This window comes from Diorhabda carinulata, chromosome 3 (assembly GCF_026250575.1).
Source record: "Diorhabda carinulata isolate Delta chromosome 3, icDioCari1.1, whole genome shotgun sequence".
NCBI lineage: Eukaryota > Metazoa > Arthropoda > Insecta > Coleoptera > Chrysomelidae > Diorhabda > Diorhabda carinulata.
In genome coordinates, this window is record NC_079462.1 from 24,908,152 (window position 1) to 24,926,432 (window position 18,281).

The following is an 18,281-nucleotide window of genomic DNA, read 5'->3' on the forward strand; positions in this document are numbered from 1 at the left end:
AAAAACCACTATTTGTTGTAGAGAAAATAAATTATATTTTCTAATATATAACTTTGGATTATAAATATTGTTTGATTAACTATTGGAATAAAAATATTGATCACACATGGGTTGCCTTAACTTATCTTATTCTTTAAAATTATATTTTACATAATACTCTAAATTATATCTTACGACAAGTTCATAAAATTTAAACCATTACCAATCACAAAAAAACACTGTATGATCATAAAGGTTTCAGTTTCCTATGAATCTTGACAATATGAATAAATTAACTGGTTGTTAGGAAACTAGGTCTCTATTAACAATGCTAGAAATTAAATCTAAATTATCCATTCAAAGTATTGTCAAATATAAATAAATTCGTCAAAATTAAGACTAAGTTTTTTTAAGTTCAACATCTTATTGTCTTAACGTTTGTTAAGTGTCGTTAATTATTCAATTAATTAAAGTGTCTATGTGCTGATTAGTTTATGTTGCTCAGTCTTCGTGTTCGAGACCATGACCGTTCACGAGCACTAGCGAACATTATATAGAAGAGATTTGCTCCCATATTGATGCCAGCTGCCAAATAGAATACCATTCGCCACTGGTTCAAAGTTTGCTTGAATTTAAAAAAATATATATCATTAATAACTTAAAATATATATGTAACAAAATTTTGTTCATTTTCAAATCCGACTAGCAACCTCCCGTCCATTGACACAAGTAATATAATATATAATCCCTACATATTTGTCATAATAAGTGGATTAAATTTCAATGCAATATTATCTCTACATACACTAAGGATTTTAATGTATTTTATTATGCGGAAGACATAAAACAAAAAAAAAATATTTATTTACAACATTGATAACATCTAAGTAGGAATTTCTAGAATCGTTGGTGATATTCATACTGAACACACTGTTTACACTACCATTCACACTTACACTGTCTGACACACGTTTCGATAATCAAGTTATCATCTTCAAAAACTGAAGGTAAACAGTTTACTTTCAGTTTCTGAAGACAATAACTTGGTTATCAAAACGCTTGTGAGTGTTGGTGTAGTGGTAGTGTAAACAGTGTGTTCAGTATTGATAACTTCTGTTTGATTACATATCAAATGAACATAATTGTTTCAGAGTTAAATGTCGCATCAAGCAAGTTCCATCCATCAGCTAGATAGATCCACCATGTTTGTTATATCTATCTCACAGAGATTAGTTTTTGATAAAAATTTCAGATGGTTGGACTTTTTTCGACACTTCCAACAATTATTTATTAACACATTTCAATAAATTTACAAAAAACCTTGACAAATCATATCGAGTGAGTCACCAGTATATACATGGCCTCTGCTGGGCAAATAGTGACATTTTTCAACATTTTTAAGTGCAACACTATTTGACCATATTTTTGTATTCTGCATGAAAAATCAGGACATTTTTTAATAAGGTTTTGCTGTTGAAATGTTTCAATTTTTTTAGGGAATGAAAAGTTTGAGTAGAAGTTTAATGCTACTGTAGATAGATGAAGTTTATAATAGTGAATTACCACCAATTAAGATAATAAGTTTTTGGTGTTGGGATCAGTAATTGATAATCCAAAAAAATAAGTTAATCCAGTGTTTCTAGAATGAGATTGCAGTTAGATGGCGCTCCGGCATAATTTTACTTAGCTGTTAAAAATTATTACCTAAATAGAAAATAGGTGGATAGGAAGGGGAGGTACATGGCCACTTGGATCCCCAGATCTGGCATTGGTGAATTTCTATTCAAGGGGGCATGTGAAAAATATTGTTAATAGATTCCACCGTCTACTACCGATGTGAAAATGAAATAAAACTATGAACGTGTTTTTTGTGGTTACACCTGGCATTTTAAGAGATGTTTCTTTATTTTCTCATAGAGGTTAACATAAAATCTTAATCAAAATTGTCCGTATTTTTCATACAGAATTCAATGATGTAGGACTTTTCCTTTCAAAAGTCATTTAAGTAGTCTTGGGACATCCTGTATAGCTGGAAATAATAAAAGTGGGCAAAAAGTGACAGTTTGAAAAATGTCAATGAAAAACCTCAATCTTCCTAATGAATTACTCAATGTTCTCCATACTACATAGTGATTTACTTACTCTTCCTTCGATGATAAGCCCAATTACATAAGGAGCCAAGAAACCACACATGTTAGCAGCAGCATTTGTGATCCCATACATGGTTCCCGCATATTTTGGACTTAAAGCAATATGGTTCATAGAATTGCCAGCATATACAGCACCACCAAATGCTCCAGTGATGGCCAATAACAATTGAACTGCTACTTTATCACATCCCACATACGCTACCCCTAGGAGACCTAATGAGGGTATGATGGATGCTGAAAAGAAATTATGAAAATTTTTATTTAAAAAAGAAATATTAATAACTGCATGATGGAAATGTGAAAATATGTATATAAATACCAGTTCAGTGTTAAAATTGTATACTTCAATTTAATATTATATTTTTAAAAAAGGTAACACCCATTAACTGATTTTGTTCGATTTACTCTTTATTAATTTTCTTCAGGTATCAGTTCTAGTCCCCTTGGAACAATTTTTTCCATTGTCTTTTGCCATCTCAATTCCTCTAATTTTTTCATCATTTTGTCCTCAATTCCTTTATTCCTTATTCACCCATTTCTTTATGAATTTTCTTCGTTTTTTGATGGGTTTTTCCAGCCTCCATTGCGTTTCATTTTGTTTGGTTCCTCTAAATTTCTACACTCTGTAGTAAATTTCTGTTGGATCAGAATAAATCAAAGATATTCATATGCCACTACTCTTTCAAAAGGTATTTTCTTATATATTATTCTTTATTGTAATTGGCATTTTTTGTTGATTAATATCATGGTTGATTCTATTTATATTGATTCTCATTTTCATTTTTTTCATCCATAAAATTCATCCATAAAATTCATTGGCTTTTAAATTTTAATCTTGGATAGATTTAACAGGCTACTCATTTTTGCTGCTCTATTCCTTCATCTTTAATAAACTCCTCTTATACTTCCCATGCACTTTCTAGTCTTTTTTAATCACTATTCTATTTGTGCTTCTTACCTAGGTATTTTCGTTTCCTCTAATATTGGCCTTATTTCCTTTCTAATAATCATATCAAAGGCTAATTTCAAATAGATAAATATGAGGAACATTTCTATTCTTCTGTTTTTCTTTCTATTAAATTTATCATTACATATTATCATTTGACTAAAATGTTATGTTAATGAAAAAATAAGAAGCTCTTTGTGACAGACAATGTTTGTAAAAACCATTTCAGGAGAACTGGATTTGTGGGTTTTTTTTTTCATGAAAAAATCCCACTCTCCCCTTCTATTTGAAATAATATGTGATAAAATTTAGCTTTAGAACCTAATAAATTTCATTATTATTTTAAAAATTTAAAATCACACATTTTTCTTTTGAATCGACTATTCTTACCTACGGAATTGAAAAGTTTATATGATGTTGCAAGGGATAAATAGCCCTTGCTAAGTAGCCAGTCTGCGAATATACTAACAATGATGCCGCACCACCAACTTGTAAGGTAAGGAATGGCTGACAGCAATGCATCCTAAAAAAAATTACAATACAAATCTATAGAACGATAAATAAACATACTTACAGCCTGAATGTCAAAATGTAAAATTTGTGCCATGTAAGTAGGTAATTCTGTCAATTGGGTGTAAAATGCCCAAGATTGTCCACACTGGGTTACTAAAATTGCCCATAATGGTAAACATGTAAGCATTTGTTTCCATGGTATTGAAGATTTATCATGATCATCTTGTGGATCTATACTAGCTAAAATAAACGCTTTTTCTTGAGGGTCAATTCTAGGATGAGCCGCTGGTGTATCATAAACTAAGAATACCCAAAATATGTACCAAATTATACCCAATACTCCAAATATATAAAAACTTAAAGGCCACCCATTATCCAGCTCTAACGAACACAGCCATCCAGACAGAGGTAGTGAAAGGATTGTCCCAAAATTGCTACCTATAATTGAACAATCAATTTTAACTCTGGTTGAAATACAGGATATGAAAAAGAGAGATACATGTTGAGGCAAAAATTGTTAATACTCAAATAATTACCATACCTTACCTTTTCTTGTTAATTAATATTCATTTTACATAAAAAAATTCACATATTGTGTTAACTTTAACATGAATCATTGATGAATAACATATTCAGTGTCCCTTTTCATATAATTGGAATGTGCTCTACAGAATTCATCTCATTTTATTTATATAATTTTTTGAGTATCCTCTGTAGCAATTAGAAAAATACTAAGCATTCACCTATAGATAATGTTCACCGAACCATATGATTTTTACATTCTCTTAAAGTAGTCCAAACTAACCTGCATATACGTATGCCCCAAATTTACTTCTTTCTAAAGGTGGAATCCATCTAGCTAGCATAGCATGCATTGATGGAAAAGTTACACCCTGAAAATAATACACAAAACTCATTATTTATATGAACTAGTATACCACTTATATAGAAGATATTGTTGTCACTATGGACTTTTATCAATTTTTCAACTGGCTAAAATTGTATGAATCAATATAACAATATATATTTAGAACATATTCACTACTGTTGAAAAAAATTGAGAACACATAAATTTTTAAATATAACAAAGAATTATTCAATTAAGTTATATGATTTATTGTTCTCACAAAATCATGAGTATTGTTTTTTGTCAAATTCTTTCATTTTGAAGGAACATGCATTGTATGTGATTTTATTTCAAAAATTTATTATATTTGGATTAAAAAGATTTTGACTACTGCGTTGACTCAATTTATGAGAAAGATTGTTAGGAAATAAAAAAACTGGGTAAACAGACCAAAAACTGTTAGACCAAAATCAACAACAAATAAAGGTTACAGAATTGGCACTTAACTGTATAAAAATTTGTAAAGCTCATGATGATAACTGAGAAACTGTTTCTATTTATCATTAAACTGTTAAACGAAATATAGTGTCTGCAGTCTGGGGAAATAGGATTTGTAGCTGCTAAAAAATTTGAAATTAACAATTCAACATCACACAAGTAAACTAGAATAGTCACATAAAAAATTGTAACATTCATATTGGCCTATTCATTTTTCATTAAATAACTTTTCTATTTATTGTGGTTCAATAGTTACTTCCAAAATTCATCCTAATTTTAATCTAGCAGCAAAAATTGATTTTAAGATTCTCTTCCTCTACTAGGTACATCCTAGAAGGCAACAAATAAAATGATTTTTTTGGTGATATGGTGATCTTTTTTTAAAATTCACTGCTCAGCAGCTGCTAGGTTACCATTAGAATATCTTTCATCCTAGATATCGCTCACTTCAAGACAACCATGAGATCTAAGAACTTCAATACACTATCCGTTGAGAGATGTTTCTTTATCTCATCTCTAGCATATATAAATCTAGAGTTATAGTTTGTATTATACAACTAATTTGTATTTTTTAATATACAGTTAATTAAAATTTTCCTACAACTTCAATAAATTCATTACTGCTGAAACTTTTTCTTATTCATTCATTTCAGAAATTTGTATTAATTCGGATGAAATTTTTAACTTTCTTTATGTGGAAATTTCTTTTCAGAATTTTCCATTGGGGATATTGGGTAACTTAAAATGCTATTCAATTCAATTCAAATTATTCAAAATTTTCCCAACTGTTCATATGAGCAGTGACAAAAACAGTGTAGTACCTTGCACAATCTTATCATAATAATAGAAAATTTATTTAATTTCTAAATTTTACATCACAGGAAATAAATATATAGTCATTCGTTTTATTTTATTTAACATTATTCAAATATTTACTTTAATCAAAATTATATTAGAAGAAAGAAATTTCTGATACTGTTCAGAATCAGAAATAATTTTTTTATTAAAATCATTACTCCACTTTTTAACAATATTTCATATAAGTTCTAGTTCCAAGTGCTGGTATTATGAAAATCATAATAAAACAAAATAATTATATAATTGAGTTTATACTAAACAAATATTATCAACAGTAAATTTTTATTTTTATAACGGAACACAATCAATTTGTAACATTCAATCTACAATAAATAGCATAATCCTTTGATAATTTAATATCTAAATAGAAAAGATTAAGTTGTTATTACTTGACATGAAATGGAACTTTTTTATAGCTTAACTTAAACCAGTGAGATATTGCAGATGGATTTAAATGATAAAAAATAACTCTTACCTCACCCATTCCTTCTAATACCCTCACAATTATGAACAATGTGAAATTTGTTCTTGCTGCTATGGGACTGAGCAAAGTGAAAATTGAAGTAATTAGCACACCGATTCCATATACCCGTTTACTTCCAAAAATTTCTGCTAATCTTCCCCCTGGAATTTGTGTTAAGACATAACCATAAAAAAATGATCCCAATACTATACTCTGAGTCTTCTCATCCCAATCGAATTCATTCGGTCTCTACATCAAAACAATAAGACAATTATTTAATAAGCTTGCACCAGATCTTGCTGTGATATCAAATGTGAAGCAATTCAAATAAGAGTGGGAATAAGTCAAAAATTTACAGGTAATGTTTTCTCTACAGCAAGCTTTTGTAGAACTCCATACTTTCAATGTTTATTTTTAGTTATGTGAGATGATTTATTACCGAGAAACAGTGTACACTAAAAAAATTAAATCTTGCATTTATAGCTTTTTTATGTGGAATTGAACTTAGTTCTTAGTGTAGGAGAAACAAGATTGCAGAGTCAAGTGTATTTATGAGGAGTAGTTAAAAAGTCGACATGAGTGAAAAATGTATTTTACAGCAAACTCAGCAATAAAAATAAGGTTTGAGGAAAAGTAATTCTTATGGATATACTAAAAAAATATTAAAGTATTTGCAAGAGAATTACTTACCACTGGTGTTGGGTCAATAGAATTATTTGTGATTGGACAATGATCGTAACTATTGTTACTAATTGGTTGAGTGGTGTTAATCATTGCTACAATAGCAACGGATAAATTAACCCTCATAGCATACACATTAGCAAATCCCAAAAAACCTAGTATACCCAAAATATGTCTTGATTTAAAAAAGTGTGTGGTATCTTCAACTAAAAACAAAAAAGGGAGTTAAACATTTTTTTAACATTCACTAATAAATGTTACCTTCTGGAGGAAGAATCCTAGTTGTTTCATCTTCATCCTCATAGATACTTTCCGTTTCACTTTCATCATGATTTTCAGAATTTGACATTGGTGCATACATTTATTTATCATATAAATTGATACCCTAATCAACAGTGATTCATAACTATTCTTAGACGATATAATATTAAAATTCAAACCTTTGTTTTCATTTATAACAATTACAAAATTATAATCAACAAAGGAACCAAAAAATTAACCAAGATAGTGGGTGTCAGTGTCAGGTGTCACTATAAGAATTCGTTATTTATCCGTGACATGTGTCTGGAGACAACCTTTACCAACTTGATATCTTTAATGATTACTACCGTTTCCATAGAAACACCAATTACAATTGTTTCTTTTCTAATAACACTAGTCCAGCTATTTGGGAGTAAACATATCGGGATACAGTATAATTATCAATTTGTAAGTAATATTTAATTATTTGAAAGTAAAAAGATATGTTAAATTTATACCAAAATAAATAAATCGAAGATATTATTCCTACTTATTTCTGACAGTCATGAGTACCAACTATTTTATCTTTAAAAGAAAATAAACCAAACCAGCTCTGGCTGTTCTTTATATCCTGACTGCTGGTTAGGTTTTGGTATTTATTTGAGTGCATTTAATGGAGTTTTAACTTGAATTATTAAACAATTACTCCTGTAAGAAATAAAATATGTCCGATGAAGGAAGTCCCAACATAAAAAGTCTTCGAGGTTTCCGTTACCATAAGAAGCCGCAACTTACGAATGATGTTCTAAATTCTTGTATGTTAAAGTATCTCATCCATTGTTATAACATTAAATTCCATGATACATTTTTTATTCCAGCTGCATCAACTGAGCGTAGAGGTAAAAGACTTATAATTCTTTCATCCGATTCGGAACCAGAAGCTGAGGTAAAAACAATGTCTTGCCCACCAAAGTTTAATCAGAATCAAGATGATCCAAATTCTTCGACGAGTGAAACTTCATTTAATACTATCGTAGCTGATCCAAAATCATCTCAGAAGATCGATGCGGTGCAGCCGAATTGTTCTCAAACAAACAATGTCGAAAATGAGAAAAAACAAAGTCAAATTCCAGTGGTTTATACTTCCAGTCTCAGTACATATAGTAAATTCAATGGTTATACTCCAAGAAATACAAAAAATCCTTCAATTCTAGAGAAAGAAAAGCAAATGAAGTTTCTGTTAGAAATTTTTCCCAACTTAGATGCCATGGTAAGATATTTTTTTTAAGTAAGTTTGTTTCTAGAATATTTGAGTATTGGTATTAAATTGGTTCCTTCAGACTAGACAATGTAAGATTGCTTATTTCTAGAAAATCCATGATTGTCTATCAAGACATGGCTTTAATACTGATGCTGCTGCTGCAGAATTATCTAGACATTACAATAAACCAGTAGATTATGGTTATTCTGAATGGAGACTAGATTATGATAAAAAGGCAGAGGAAGTGAAACAAACAGAAATGGCAAGGACAGCATTATTAATTAAGAACCACGGCATTAAAAGAGAAAGGGATGAACCTATTAAAAGGAAGAAAGGTATGAAAATGGTAATAAAGGTGGTACAGTATTAAATTTTTATTAAATAGTGCAGTAAGATTGAAATATTACAAAAATCATGTGTAGAAATGATTAGCCTGTTATACACTAATGATATGGTGATACTAAATTTTGAGAATAAAATTGAAAAGCCAAGTGTAGTCATCAAAAATTAAAAAAATAAAGTTAAAAAAACATAGTTTGATAGTTAATCAAACCAAAAAGTTGGAAAATAATTCTTAATATAAGAATAAAATAAATGACAAGAAAATTAATGTCAGTATTTTAAAAGTGTGTTGTTTAATATTAATCTTTGTAATTTAATTACTATTTTTATCCCTAAATTTAGACTTCCTTTTAAAAAACTGTTTGACAAAGAACATAACACTTTTAGATCACTAACATTAATTTTGATATAAGAATAGTACTTTTAAAAAAGTAATGACATTAATATCTTATACGTATACTCAACAAATAAATGCAAAAAACTAACAGGTCGAATAAGTTGAAAAAAAACTTTACTATTCATTAATTAGAACACATATACATGTGAAAATGAAAATATATAATGCAATAACAGTACCAATTATAACATATGAAGCAGAGAATTTGACCATTAAAAGGAAATTGAGAAAAATGAATGCAGCAGGAAAGAAACACTTAAGAAGAATAGAAAATGTAATAAGAAACAATTAATCGTAGAAAAATAGTCAAGAAACAGAATTGGTATGGAAATATCATAAAATTGAGGACAGATTAATTATAAAAATTACAAAAAGAACAGGATCCACCAAATAAAGGAGCTGTAGAAAAAGAAAGAAATAATAAAATAATAGCAAGACAGAAAGCAGTGAAGAAAATAGGAAAATAAGAATTACACCTCCTTTTATAAGTAGAAGGATAAGAAAAGAAAAATAAGAAAAAACAAAGTATATGTTGAAATCATTAAGAACTTACATAATTAAACTAATAAAACCTTAATTATAAAACAATAAACTCTGTAATTGTAATTTGTTTTTTGGTAATCTAAAATAATCATGAATTCAAAAAACTGAGGACCATTTAATTGAATTCTCCCTATATTTGATTATGAAAGAATTAAAATCATTTTGACTAATTCTCAAACAAAATTAATACCTTCATGTACTAACTCTTTAAAAGAAAATGATATTAATTTGAAAAGTTTTGCTTTTACATACAGACTGAAGCAATAATATCAGTTATAAATTGATATCTTTCTATGCTATTTCTGTAAAATTTATTATTTAATCAATTTCAGTTAAAAGAAGGAAATCCTATGATAGTGATGATAGTATGGGAAGTCAAGGATTTAAAGACAAACGGGTATTTGACAGGTAAGAATATGTTTATCCTATATTAATAGATTTTGTAAATAATTTTGATAGAATTTGGTTTAAAGTTTGCTGAAATATTCAATAAAATTGAATGGTGATGAAGAAAATATCTTATTTATCTGATAGTAGGGGAATACAAGATGTTAAATTAAGATTTAATCAATTGTCATAGGAACTTATTGGATTTTAAAGTTTAGATGATGGAATATAATAATGGTTCACCTTTCAGCAGTGAGGGTTGATAGGTTTTCAAAAATGGAAAGAAATAGTCCCATTGAAATGTTTGAGTGTTTTTGATTGATAATTAAGGTGCTCCAACACATCTGATAACAAAGTTATATAAAATTGCTAATTTGTCAAGTAGGGCAAAATAGAAAAAAAATATTCCAGCTTGTCAGAAAGAATGTTAATTTGCAATTAATGAAGAATCATAGCCCACTTTTTCAATATATCAAAATATCGCCATTTTCAAATATTCCAGCTTCTCAGATCATTATACAGGAGGTTCAGATTGATGTCAAAGTCATGTTTCTCTAAAATATGGCAAATATGAGAAGTTTCTTAAATCTAACTAACTCTAACGAAACTATTTTTAACTGAGGAATCTATATAATGCATGAGAGGGCATAAAAAGAGAATGGAGAGAGAACTATAGGCATAGTGTAGAAATATGTGCTTTGCACTTCTCAATCCAATCCAATCTGCTTGTGGATTTCTGACGATCATTATTTTTACTACTTCAACAGGCCATTCTCGACGCATGATCCCTTATATAGGAGTTAACATTAATCTGTTAAACTTAAGTAAATTCCAAAATCCCTGCTTGAACTTTCCTATGTGATTGTGGTGTTTTAATTAAACATGTATTTGTTATATTTGTAGTGATGAAGACTCTGATGTAGAATTGAGTGATGAATTATCAGGTGATAAGAAGAAGGTTTTTGATTTCTTTCAAACAGCTAATATTAATGAACTACAATTGATGAATACTTGTTCAAAGAAAAAAGCAGAAGGAATAATAGAACTACGACCATTTAGTGGTTGGATTGATTTGGTAATATTTGAATATTTTTATAAAAGAGTATTTTCAAAAAAATTGATTTAGATGGTACTTCTTTTACATATCAGCTACACTTACTAGAAAAATTAATGCATGTTTTGGTTTTTGTACCTGAAATAGTTGTTTTTAAGATTTGTCTATACTTGTTAATACTGTATAAAACATGCAAGTTCATTAAAAAGCAAGAAATTGAAATAATTTTATCTGAAATGTGACACAACTCTATAACTAACAATATATCATAACATTCGTAAAAATATAATATTATAACTGAAGAGTGTGTAGCGACTGTTGCATTGAATTAAGAAGGCTTACTATAATTAAAAGTGAACCAGTTGAGATGCAAATCAATATTAATATTTGCCACCACAAGCTTTGAGATGTTAGAGATTTAAGAACTAGAATGCTTGCATCTGCAACCTCAAGTCAAATTTGATCTTATCTGAACAGACATAATGATCATTAAAAGAAGTTGAGGTTGCTTTAATGCCTCTAGGTACATTATTGACAAGTTAGAACTACGAGTAAAACATGGATTGCTTTTTACTAAACTGAAATCAAAATTGAGATTTGAAACATGTCTAGAAGCTGCTAAGCAAGAGGAGGAAATAGATACTGTTAAAACTTTCATTTTTTATATTATGTTTCAATTTCCTTATCTGTATTTTCTTTAATAGAAGTTGATATTAAGAATACATTAATTTTGTAATACTGAAATTTCAATACCATATCTATAAAACAATTTTTTGCTTATTCATTACAATGTTTTGTAAGGCTAAGAAATTGAAATTATGTATTCGTTTTGTGAGGAGTGTATTACATTATGATTGTGAAGTTATTTACTTTTCTAGGTGGAAAAATTACAAACCAATAAAAATTTGAGCGCTGATTTACTAAATGCCGCTCAACAAGTCATTACCACTAGAAATAACATAAAGCATTTAATGAAAAAGTGTACAAATTTAGCTCAACAATTAGAAAGGGCGGTGGCAGCTGGAGCAGGAGTGAAAGAACAACCACAAATCTTATCTTCAAAGTAAGTTCATTAATTAGTTATCTCCTCAGTATTAGTTCTTTGATTTTTTTAGTTTGAAATTGACAGGATACCAAATGGTGGGACTGAACTGGTTGGTTGTCTTGTATTCTCAAGGTGTAAACGGTATATTGGCAGATGAAATGGGACTTGGGAAAACTGTACAGATAATATCTTTTCTTGCCCATCTTAAGGAAACTGCAGCAGCCACCAGTACACATCTTGTTATAGTGCCTTCATCAACGTTAGGTAGTAATACTATTCAGAAGATTTGGTTTTTTAATAAAATTAGAAAATTAATTATGTTGAATTATTATAGATAACTGGAAAAATGAATTCTCTCGATGGTGTCCAGAATTGCGGGTATTTATGTATTATGGCAGTATGGAAGAAAGGAAACAATTTAGATTTGATTTAGCTAGAGGCATGATGGCAGACTTTGATGTAATTCTTACTACGTAAGTAAAATTAATATTTTCCTATCATTATGATGCAGTTTCCTCGGGATAACTATTTTAATGTAAGATAATCGTTTCAGCAATAATTTTCAGTTGATAATGATAAATACAATCGCCTTAAGTTTTATATTTTGTATTATTTCAGATACACAATGGTGGGAAATAGTCCAGAAGAAAGGAAAATGTTTAGAGTTACTAGAATGCATTATGTAATTTTTGACGAAGCTCATATGTTGAAAAATATGAATACTCAGAGATATGAAAATTTAATAAGAATAAATGTAAGTTTGATGATGATCAAATATTTGTGAGAAGTTGATTTGAATAATAAGCCTAACATATAAATGTTTGTTTCATCATATATTAAGTAGAATTGAATTTCCACTGTTTTTTTTTGTTCAAGGCTAGACATAGAATCTTATTAACCGGAACTCCATTACAAAACAATTTGTTAGAATTAATGTCTTTGTTAATATTTGTGATGCCAAAAATATTTGCAGAAAAAGCTGATGATTTGAAAAGTTTGTTTCAAAAAAATTCAGTAAGTATTCTTTCAGTACAGCTATGCACATGTTTAATCATTCACCTACATTTAAATATTGTTAAAATAATTATTATAATCTACTGTATTTTGGTTTTTTCCTACATTTATATTGTTAACATTTTTGACTGTATATCATAGATGCACATTGCTAATAGTGCTGTTAAGGAGACTTTAAAATTTTTCAGAAGAAACAGGAACAAGATGATGATTCTCTTCCCACCTTTGAAAAAGAACAAATTGAACAAGCTAAAAGAATTATGAAACCTTTTGTTTTACGTAGGTTGAAATGTGATGTTCTTCAAGATCTGCCAAAGAAAACCGATCATGTTATCAAAATTCCTATGGCCCCTTCACAGAAAGAACAATATGAACAATTGGTGGCTTCTTATAAAAATGTGAATGAGGTATGTTATTTTTATACTTTATTCCATATTTTCTACTAATTGCTAAACTGAAAAAAATGTATGAACTTTCTTGTTAAAGGTAATTGAAATGTCTGAAAACTAGCACACAAGTTATCCTCTTGTTTATTCATAATTTGGACTTTGTAATCTTAAAAAATCTTGACAAACTTACATGTTTTACACGAGTATTGATATTAATAAGTCATATTAAGCTAGTAAAAAAAAGTTTTAATTTTTGTGAATCTTGAAAATTTCTTTCCTTATTTCTAGTTGTAATTGTCTTTCAGTAGCAGTATTTCATTCTCTAATAGCCTTTGGATATTTGTTAGTCTTAATTCGAACTTTTTAAAACTATTGCCTTTTTTAGTTTGGACAAAATACATACAATGGTATGAGTATTATGACAGATCTGAGGAAATTAAGTAACCATCCATTACTCATGAGATTTTATTATGACTATAATAAATTAGAAGAAATAGCCAAGTTATTAGCTGCTGATCCAGGTTATAAGGATACTGTAGTACAATATATTATAGATGATTTAACCTGGATGTCTGATTTTGAGATACATACGTTGGCCAGAGAATATAGTGTAAGAATATATTTATACTTCTTCAAATATGGTACATAGTTTAAATTTTCTAGTTTATAACAGTGTGAATGTTTTCTACATGTTAAGTTGCACTAACATTTTTCTAGAGTTTTAAAACCAACATGTTTGAAGCTTCTGTCTTAAATTTTTTTTATAACATATTAGATGGAATGAACTAGAAAAAAAATATTCATGTTGTCTAAATAAAATTGAACAAGTAGAAGTTTATTATTGAGAGTAATAGTTTATAAATTTCATATATCATTTCGTCATATGATAAAACAAAGTGCTCCACTGCCTCTGCTTTTGTTTTTGCTTAAAAACTAATGAACGATTTTCACTAATATACAGTGATTAAGGTTTGGTTTAAAATATTTGAAAAAATGTATGTGAATTTGTTAAATTATGACAAAAAAAATATTTTTTATACATAACAAAAATAATGCTTGACAAGATATTTTCCTTTTCTAGCTCTACAAAAATGTTTGTATTAGCATAAATTTCTCTTCCAAGGATAGTATTCCCATTTTATCTTGGTCATATACAAAGTAGTAATTGGAAATCTATTTAGATGGGTATAGAGTATTAATCTTTATCAAGTGTATAAGATTCACTTATTGAAATACAAAAAATACTTCCCGTAGTTGTCAGTTTAATGTAATATTCAGTTTGTGTCATTGTTAAATGCCTACAAAAAAATCTTCATAAGAAAAATAGAGCAGCTATCTCCTATTACAATATCAAAGTTATCAATTAAATTATTGTAATGTTTTTCTTATTTTTTTATACAATATCTCTATTAAATTATCCAAAAGAAACAATATAAATGAACTGCTTACTATAAAAACGGATATAAAAAACAAACATCAAACGGATTCCGCGCTTTATAAAAAGTAAGTCAAAGACGCCGCGCGCGCCAACGCCGAATTTTAGAATTTCAATACATCTAGTCAGACACGTTCGTAACATTATTATTGCAGGCGTAATGTTAATAAGAATATTTTAGCAGCACTTTGATAGGTCCTCTTTTGAAACGAAAGTATTTTTTTTTGGTATTTTGATGACATCTTCAAATCTATATATTTAAATCCTATTAAAAGTTACAATTTTTATCATATGATGCGTTATAACTTTGTGGTGATGATTGTAAAAGTTAACTTCTAAATTATGTCATCATAAAAAATTTTGAAGCAACGCTACATAAAATTTTCTGTTATATTATTATATTCTACTATTGTTTGGGTCATTCATCCGCAACAAATCTTTGTAACTGAAAACCATACAAATTGCTCTTTATGTTTCAGTGTTTAGGTGGATTTCTATTACCGGACAATTTAATGCTAACATCCGGGAAGTTTCAGCAGCTTGACAAAATGTTAGATGAATTGAAAGAGAATCAACATAGAGTATTAATTTTCAGTCAGTATGTCATAATGTTAAATATAGTAGAGGAATATTTAAGAATTAGAAATTATAAATTTTTGAGATTAGATGGAAGTACGGCTGTCAATATTAGGTAAGCATTACTGATATGTTAAATAATTCGTACATCTTGAAATAATTCAATTATTTATCATTATTTCTGATTCTGCAAGTGAAAAATATGGAAACTCTTATTTTTGTGACTCTTCTAAATAAAGAAAAGGAAAATTATTTTTTACTACTGGATACCAGGAAATCTTTAATTTTAGTATGCCACTATCTTTCATTTTAGATCCGTGACTTTCTTTAAAAATTAGATGTAAATTTTGGTTCTATGATGTTTTTATGAAAAAATGTTTCTGTAGAATTTTGGCTTTAATTGAGAATATTTATTCAAAAAAAATAATTTTTTTTAGGCAAAATCTAATAAATGAATTTACGGATGATCAAAGTTATTTTATTTTCTTGTTATCTACACGAGCAGGTGGTTTAGGAATCAATTTGACATCGGCTGATACTGTAATTATCCACGACATAGACTTTAATCCTTATAATGATAAGCAAGCTGAAGACAGATGTCATAGGATGGGACAAAGCAGACCAGTTACGGTTTATCGATTTATATCTCAAGGTACCATTGAAGAAGGCATGTTAGAAATGAACAAAGAGAAATTGAAATTAGAAAAAGATATTACAACTGATGGTAAGTTCATTTATTTATTTTTTTATTTTACTAAAAACAAAAAATCTCTTCCTTTTTATACTATTTTATTGATATCAGTTATTTACTAGCAAACACTTCTAAATTCATTTTATTAGAATGTTCTCTTCTCGTTAAAACTACATAATTGTCTTTGATATCAAGTTTGAAGTCGTTTCAGTCGTTTATGTGTGCTTATGTACTAGTATATCTCAAAAATATAAAGACTGATCTGTATATTTACAATCAGGGCCGTCAGAACATGCCCAATGGCTACACTAGAAGTGATGCTAAATCTTTCACCTGTTCATATATTATTGGAAAACACGGTGAAAAAAAAACTCACAATGTTTATAGGCGCTAACAGGGACAAACCTCCTTTAGAAAGCAATCAAATCTGGGATATATCTCAGGATGAAATACCAAAAAAATTAACTTATAGAAAAAGTATGTCCAAAACTCAGCTGTAAAAGTTAATGGAATCAAAACACCATATTAGATATGGACAGAAATGCCATCATTCTTCTTCTAAACAGCAGATAACAGAAGTTTGCACAATACACCAAATATTTTTCAAGCAGAAACATATGCAATTGAAAAATGTATCCACGGAATTATCACAAAATTGACTGCCAAGCAGCCATTAGAGCTCTAAATGAGTTGTGAATGTTTGGACAAGTTAAATGAGCTAAGCAAAAATAATAAAGTTACCTTATAATGGGTTCTGGGGGAATTGAAGGCTTGCTAAAATAGGGACGGATAAACCCTTCTTAGGAACTTTTGTGGAATCGGCTACAGAACAATTGAGGAAACACTAGAAAAGAAAATAGATAGAATCAGTTACTGGCATAATCTACAGGGACTGCGACAGGCAGATCGTCCTAGAAAGCTAACAGATTCATTGAATGTACCACCTTGATTTACGAATACTAACAGTATTGTCGGGGCATTGCCGGATCGATGGATATGCAGATGCTGGTACGTAGAGAGCGATACCTCTGTCCACATTCTCTCGAAATGCGGGAGATTACAACACTCCAGAGCATTACACCTCAGGGCGTATGAAATGGAAAATGAAAATCTTTGGCGGCTATAAACACTGAGCATCTCTCTTTGCCATAGAAAGGAAAAGGACACGATAGGGACGAACTGTATATGACACACTGATTAACATGCATTCATACATCCAAGAGTTTCTGTTATTTTCTTACCAGAAATTTTTTTGGTATTGATTCCTTATTTGCAGTTATCTTTTCATTTGAATGTTTAATTACCTTTGATATCAATTTTGGAGTAGTTGGAGTTGGATGTATTAGCCTTAATATTTTATTAAATACATGATAGGTTATTTGAACTTAATCTCAACATCTCTTATCTTATGGATAATTGTACTGAAATATGTATCCAGAACTAATAGGTAAATCTGATTTTTGTTTTTAGACAATATTGATCATCATCAATTGTGAATGTATATTTGATTATCACTTTTATTGACATTTTGGAATCAAAGTTTTAATAAATATACTCTGAGATAGCAGATCTTGTATATTAAATACTTTTTGTTTTTTAGAAACTGATAATCCAGATGTAAAGAGTGTTGTGAGGTTATTATCTTCAGCTTTGGGCATCGATTCAGTTAAAGCTTCAACTTTGATAATGCCAAAGAAAAAACCTTGAGTAATTTCTATTTAAGACTTTTTTGTACACTTTTTACATATATGTATTGATAATATTTACCTCGTCGGTAGAATTATTAAGGTACTCGTTTAATCATTTGTATTAGGAATACTTAATTGGAGTTGAAAACAGCACAGTGAAACGACACTTTTTTTTGTTTTAGTTCAACAGTATATTTTAAATAAAAATATTTTTTCATTACAAACATTTTTTAATTATATCCTTTACCATTTTTGTAACACTAAGAATCCAATAAAAATTATGT

At 28.9% G+C, this 18,281-nt stretch overlaps 2 protein-coding genes across 3 annotated transcripts; one reads left to right on the forward strand and one right to left on the reverse strand.

Annotated features, from left to right (window-relative positions):
- Window positions 1–11: 11 nt before the first annotated feature.
- On the reverse strand, window positions 12–7,497 carry LOC130891683 (putative inorganic phosphate cotransporter). The gene is made up of 8 exons (XM_057796555.1): window positions 7,197–7,497; window positions 6,945–7,141; window positions 6,267–6,503; window positions 4,394–4,481; window positions 3,650–4,026; window positions 3,466–3,598; window positions 2,122–2,363; window positions 12–604 (listed from the first exon to the last, which is right to left on the reverse strand). Exons 1-8 carry the CDS (start codon window positions 7,294–7,296, stop codon window positions 467–469), a joined length of 1,512 nt encoding a protein of 503 aa, XP_057652538.1. The 5' UTR covers window positions 7,297–7,497; the 3' UTR covers window positions 12–466.
- On the forward strand, window positions 7,481–18,221 carry LOC130891680 (SWI/SNF-related matrix-associated actin-dependent regulator of chromatin subfamily A containing DEAD/H box 1 homolog). 2 transcript variants are annotated; one of them, XM_057796553.1, is made up of 15 exons: window positions 7,481–7,643; window positions 8,054–8,445; window positions 8,546–8,771; window positions 10,051–10,126; window positions 11,009–11,180; window positions 12,038–12,222; window positions 12,275–12,468; window positions 12,539–12,677; window positions 12,823–12,958; window positions 13,081–13,218; window positions 13,407–13,625; window positions 13,993–14,217; window positions 15,522–15,733; window positions 16,056–16,342; window positions 17,910–18,221. In XM_057796553.1, exons 2-15 carry the CDS (start codon window positions 8,131–8,133, stop codon window positions 18,014–18,016), a joined length of 2,631 nt encoding a protein of 876 aa, XP_057652536.1. In that variant the 5' UTR covers window positions 7,481–7,643; window positions 8,054–8,130; the 3' UTR covers window positions 18,017–18,221. The 2 variants fall into 2 exon arrangements, with proteins under 2 accessions (XP_057652536.1, XP_057652535.1); XM_057796552.1 differs by lacking the exon at window positions 7,481–7,643 and adding an exon at window positions 7,759–7,990.
- The last annotated feature ends 60 nt before the right edge of the window (window positions 18,222–18,281 follow it).

Excerpts from the sequence above, each read along its gene's own strand:
- LOC130891683 (XM_057796555.1), bottom strand. The coding sequence starts at position 7,296 with ATGTATGCACCAATGTCAAATTCTGAAAATCATGATGAAAGTGAAACG. Across the intron at positions 4,482-6,266 it reads TATTAGAAGGAATGGGTGAG|GGTGTAACTTTTCCATCAAT; the intron begins GTAAGAGTTATT and ends TATTATTTTCAG. Across the intron at positions 605-2,121 it reads GGCTTATCATCGAAGGAAGA|CAAACTTTGAACCAGTGGCG; the intron begins GTAAGTAAATCA and ends TTTAAATTCAAG.
- LOC130891680 (XM_057796552.1), top strand. The coding sequence starts at position 7,900 with ATGTCCGATGAAGGAAGTCCCAACATAAAAAGTCTTCGAGGTTTCCGT. Across the intron at positions 13,219-13,406 it reads GTTTGTTTCAAAAAAATTCA|AAGAAACAGGAACAAGATGA; the intron begins GTAAGTATTCTT and ends AAAATTTTTCAG. Across the intron at positions 14,218-15,521 it reads CGTTGGCCAGAGAATATAGT|TGTTTAGGTGGATTTCTATT; the intron begins GTAAGAATATAT and ends TTTATGTTTCAG.